The sequence below is a fragment of the Carassius auratus genome, chromosome 22, assembly GCF_003368295.1.
Source record: "Carassius auratus strain Wakin chromosome 22, ASM336829v1, whole genome shotgun sequence".
Taxonomy (NCBI): Eukaryota; Metazoa; Chordata; class Actinopteri; order Cypriniformes; family Cyprinidae; genus Carassius; species Carassius auratus.
In genome coordinates this window covers 8,827,879-8,833,477 of record NC_039264.1, presented here as the reverse complement: position 1 = coordinate 8,833,477, position 5,599 = coordinate 8,827,879, and the positions used below count along the sequence as shown (strand labels likewise).

General features: G+C 40.2%; 1 protein-coding gene across 2 annotated transcripts; it reads left to right on the top strand.

Moving 5' to 3' along the window:
- Positions 1-1,623: 1,623 nt before the first annotated feature.
- LOC113039603 (sphingosine 1-phosphate receptor 3-like) lies at positions 1,624-5,110 on the top strand. 2 transcript variants are annotated; one of them, XM_026197541.1, is made up of 2 exons: positions 1,624-1,864; positions 3,128-5,110. In XM_026197541.1, exon 2 carries the CDS (start codon positions 3,234-3,236, stop codon positions 4,431-4,433), a length of 1,200 nt encoding a protein of 399 aa, XP_026053326.1. In that variant the 5' UTR covers positions 1,624-1,864; positions 3,128-3,233; the 3' UTR covers positions 4,434-5,110. The 2 variants fall into 2 exon arrangements, with proteins under 2 accessions (XP_026053326.1, XP_026053327.1); XM_026197542.1 differs by lacking the exon at positions 1,624-1,864 and adding an exon at positions 1,871-2,101.
- Positions 5,111-5,599: the final 489 nt, after the last annotated feature.

Sequence of the window (5,599 nt, the reverse complement as noted above, 5' to 3'; positions counted from 1 at the left end):
GGAATGTTTCCATTGCACAAAAGATTATTTATTGTAATGAATAGTTCCATGAAGAGCTTCTAACATTCATATAACCTTTCCATTGCACCCAAGGTTATTTATTGGCATGGATAGTTCTGTGAAGAATATTAACGTTCATAGAAACTTTCTTTTGCATAAATGTTTAGGTTATTAAAATATTCTTCACACTAAGAGAAATTGTTCTTTTAAGAACTGTTCACTGTTTGAGGAACCAAAATGGTTGTTCTATGCCATTGCTGCAAACCCCCTCCTTTTGGAACCTTTATAATTAAGAGTGTAAATCTTCATGCAGCCACCACATTTCCTTCACCCAGCTTGAGATTTTCCATATGATTGGACTATGTAAAGTGGGGGAGATTGGAACCAGAGAACATGATAGTGGTCCATGCAGCACCCCCTTCCCCAAACATTCCTTTGTCCAAGCACCATCCCCAGGCTGGAGTGCAAGACTGAACACTGTCTTGGGAATACTGTGAGAGTGTGCAGTCTGGTTTGTGCACAGAAAGGGAGAACAAATTTGTAAAGGGCATGTGCAAGAAACGCATGCATTCTAGAAGAAGCTTTGATGTTTTTATATTTAATAATCACTGAGCAGAACACATGGCTATTTAAAGCCAAGGTCTAACTTTGGGCCAACCATGTCACATATCAAACCAGACAGAACTTTTTTGTTTTGTTTTGCATGTCTGTCTTGAGTGGGTTGAGGCTCTGGGAGAGTGATGACCTGTCGCCCCGAAGGGGAAGGAATAAATGGCATTTTCCATTGTACCATGAAAAACAATGTTTGATCAGAGATTGGATATGAAATGTTGTGAGTGGAAATTTTGTGGGTCTTGGCTTGCCATCAGGGGAAATGTGTTCAGGCAAAAAATACAATCTGTCACGTACTTTGGGTTATTTTAGATGCCCCATTAAAGGAATAGTTCACCCAGAAGTTAAAATGTTATCGTCATTTAAGGATCTAAGGATTTAAGGATTATTCTTAAGGATCACAGACGCAGTAACTATTACGCAGTAAGTATTACAGGGCAACTGCATTTCGTTGCCCTGTACCTTACATGTGCAATGACAATAAAGTTGAAGCAACTGGAACACACTATTCATTGAAAAGATCTGATTCACAAACGGGCAATGCTAACAATAGGCTATTAATGACTTGAAAAGAATATATGTGACCCTGGACCACAAAACCATGAGTAGCATGGGTATATAGCCCCCCAAAATAAAAATTTTATGAATCAAAATGATTGATTTTTCTTTTATGGCAAAAATCATTATGATATTTAATAAAAATCATTTTCCATGAAGATATTTTGTACATTTCCTACATTTAATATATCAAAACTTAATTTCGATTAATACTATGCATTGCTAAAAACTTCATTTGGACAACTTTAAAGGCAGTTTTTTCCAAATTTAGATTTTTGGCACCCTCAGATTCCATATTTTTTAATTGTTGTAACCCTCTTGTGCTTGCATGTAGTGTAAAACACTATACTAAGTCAAGTGCCTGAGGTCATCATTATGATGACTTGTACGAGGTTAGGTCATTCTGCGTGACTTAACCCAGTAATTTCCCAGTTGCATGAGATGCCAGTCTAATGACATAGGAATAACACCGACATCAGAGGATGCTCGAGCACGTGCGTTCTTCATCATCACGGTCTGAAATATTAGCGCGCGCGCTCTTTCCAAACAAACTCAGTTTCAGAACTATCTAAACACAGACGACGGAACGCTCACTCGCTGGCGCTGCCTGGAAAAAATCCAAAGTCTTGTTGAGTTCCCGCCCAGAGTTTTGTGGAAAGGAGCGTAATTTGGAGTTCAGGATCACAACTCGCAGGTGAATTATTTTCATTAATAATCTGACAACACTTTAAGTCAAGTCCAAAAACTTGGACATAGGCTAGTTAGAAAGCAAACCGTTTCAAATCGGGAAAAGTGCTTCAAGGATAAACAATTCCACACGTTTGGTCGTTGAGTAGCCTGTTGGAAGGTTTTCATCTCCTAAAACCTATAAAGTTTGATTTATTAACCAAATAAACCAAGATGTAGGTGCATCTCTCGAGATAAATAACCGGTAAGTCCGTTTTATCACCTATAATCTTATAAAATAAAGCTGTTGATATAATTCTAACTCACACATGCAGAACTTTACAGACGTTTTATTTCGTTAAATGTACAAAATTCTACCATGGCAATAGCCTAATATTCCGAAAAGCCACTGTGAAACCTTTATTTATTCAGGTTTATTCAATATACTTTCTTTTTTATACATTAGGACTAATGCCAAGTCGGCGAACGAATTAAAACTATGGCATAACTGTTATGTTATACAATTAGTTTGCTTTAATTCATTCTATATCGTTTCAGTCAGAGTCCGTTAATTAATATAGCCCAGTTATGATAAGATCAAAGAAAAAACAACCGATCACACCAAATGTTATACAATAGCCTAAAGCTAGTCTCTTTATAAGTCAAGTGGAAGTCATAACACTCAACGGTATTGTGCCTGATTTTCCTTGTGTCTGCATGCCATATTGTTAACTTCTGTGGTGACAATATTTTGCAATAGCCTAATAATTACAATTAAAGAAGTTAATCTGATAAACAAGAACACCGATAATTAGGATATTGCAATCTAGTCACTGATAATATAATATAGAAAGAATGATAGATGTAGATCATTTTGTATTATTATTTTAAATATGACCTAATATATTGTAGTATTGGGCACATTATTAAAAAAAAATAATAATAATAAAAAATTATCAGAACATTTCTATACCTTTAAAAGCTAAAACCCCATCCAAAGTTCTGTTTGTGTGATACAGTCCTGCATACCTTTGCTATAAAAACATCTTAAATCAGCCTAAAACGAGCTTGTCAGTCTCCCAAACTGGTCTGCTGGCGGGTTTTATGTTGCTTAGACCATCTTAAACTATACCTTAGACCAGATTAAATGAGCTAGAACAAAATCTTACTATCCTAAATGGTTTTAAAACACTTTGCTCAGGCATATTAAGCCACGTTACCACTTCCTATTAACTGGTGTCAGGTCAGATAATCTTTTCTTTGGTCTGTTTTTGTTTATATTTGTTATCAGGAATCATAATGTGTGAAGTGGTGGAGTCCTTTCCCAACTTTCTCATCGGAAGGTCCTCGTAGACGCCATCTGCTGTTCGAAAGTGCTCGTGGAGATTGTGTGGAAAATGGATGACAAGTTTGAACCTGGAATGAATGTTATTATAGTTAACCATTACAACCACTCGGGCAAGTGGGGAAAACCAAAAAGCACCAATACATACTGGACAGTCTTCATCATTTGCATCTGCGCTCTGATCGTGTTGGAGAACATCACTGTACTACTGGCACTATGGCGCAACAAGCGCTTCCACAGCCGCATGTACTTTCTGATCGGCAATCTGGCACTTTCGGACTTGTTAGCTGGAGTGGCGTACGTAGTTAACATCTTCACCTCTGGCAGCAATACGTTTTTCCTCAGTACTGGTCAGTGGCTGCTGCGAGAGGGGAGCATGTTTGGGGCGCTCAGCGCTTCCACCTTCAGCTTGCTCGCTATTGGGATCGAGCGCCACATGACGATGGTTCGTCTACGGCCATGTGAGACCGCAGGTAGAGGGAGGTTGCTAGCTCTCCTGGGAGCCTGCTGGGCTGTTTCGGTCCTGCTGAGCGCCTTGCCTAGTCTCGGCTGGAACTGTTTGGGCCGAATCCACACTTGCTCCACTGTCCTACCACTATACGACAAAAGCTACATAGCCTTCTGCATCAGCGTCTTCTCTGCCCTACTAGCAGCAATCGTGGTGCTATACGTGCGCATCTACCTGCTAGTGACATCCAGCGGGCGTAGAGTGAGTTCCCGGCCATCGGATCGCTCACTTGTACTTCTGCGCACGGTGGTGATAGTACTGGGAGTTTTTGTGGCTTGTTGGGCTCCACTTTTCTTGATGTTGCTGCTGGATGTGGGATGCAGTCCAGAGCGGTGCCCAGTTCTCTATGAAGTGCACTGGTTCATCGCTCTGGCCGTGCTCAACTCCGCCCTCAACCCGCTCATCTACACACTTTCCAGTCGTGAGATGCGGGCCGCCTTCATCCGCGTGTTATGCTGCGGTTGCTGTCCAACACAGCTGGACTCTATACCCACGGTGGCAGGGGCGGCACTCCCGGGAACAGTCATCCCCACAGCGGAGAACAGCAAATCAAGCATGGCCGGGGCGTCAAGTGCTGCAGCGAAGCCCTCCATGATGCGAGGTAAAGTTCCCACCCCGTCAAACTCCCACCATCAGCATGGGGACACGTCGCCACCGGCTGTCACGCACTCCTCAGGGCCTGGTGACCTACTGTCCGCCGTGCTGGTTAAAGCTGGGGCGCTTCCTTCTTTGGGGAAGTTTTGAAAAAGATACTATGGGAGTCAGCTCAAACGAGCGTTGGATTTAGTTATTTCCCAAGATGTCTGGCGACGGTTCCTTGCAATGATACCCTGTTCTTCAGCTCTCTGGGGATTACAAAACTTGGGATTTGCTTTCACACAAAAGTCATCCATTGACAATGAGATTTTAAAGAGCAACAGACTCAAAGAGAGACTGAACAAACACTGACCAAAGGATACACAAACTGATTCTACTTCTACATGTATTCATATTTATGAAACTGAGCATGTGCTGTGAGCACATAACACAGAGCCACTACAGAATGCTATCACTCGAAAATCTTAGGTGTGCAATCTTTTCTATTTTATTTTAATCAAAGTAATTTGCATGAAGGAAAACATCTTAACAGTATTATACGCATTATTATAGCACTCTGTGTGTATGACTGAACATTTTCCCACAGTTTATTACCAGACAAAAACATTTTGAATAGTTTGCTGCTCTTATCTATTACACAAGCTAGCTGTTACACAAGCTGAGTGTTTTAAAAAAAGACTGTGGATGTTTATGGTTAATATTCTGTGGATGGGTTTACATGGCAGAATGTAAGATGAGGTTGGTGCATTGTGAATGTGTTGAAATTTTGATTGTTCTGTTCAATAGTACTTGTTAACTGACATAAAACTGCCATAACATTTAAAGTGTGACTATAATATGTTAGTGTGAAGAAGAACAGGAATCTTATTTTGAGGTTGCCTTGTCGGAGCAGCTTTTATTTGCATGTAACCACTAGAGGGAGGTGTGACTTCACATTGAAATCGACTGCCCCACAGAGCAACCGTGCAAGCAATGCACACACATTTTGTCTGAATGCAGATCCGTGCACTATTATTTAGTCACTTGGTAGATGCATCATAGTAAACTCGTGTTAAATGGTTTTAATAAAAAATTTATGATCAATGGCGTACATCTTTGAGGCATAATGCAGAAAATACTAATCAGAGCTGTGCGTGCAAGTAATAGTTTAGATCATAAAGGTATTATCGGATATTGAGCTTAGTTGACGGCATTGGTTGAATGAATTTTGACTTAATTTTGAGCAAATCTAGGTTACAATAAGGCATTTTAAATGGGAAAATGAATTGGGCTAATTCATAAATATAAAAAAATGTAGGGATTATTATAGTATA

Bases quoted from the DNA above. Each gene is read 5' to 3' on its own strand.
- LOC113039603 (XM_026197541.1), top strand. From the start codon at position 3,234: ATGGATGACAAGTTTGAACCTGGAATGAATGTTATTATAGTTAACCAT.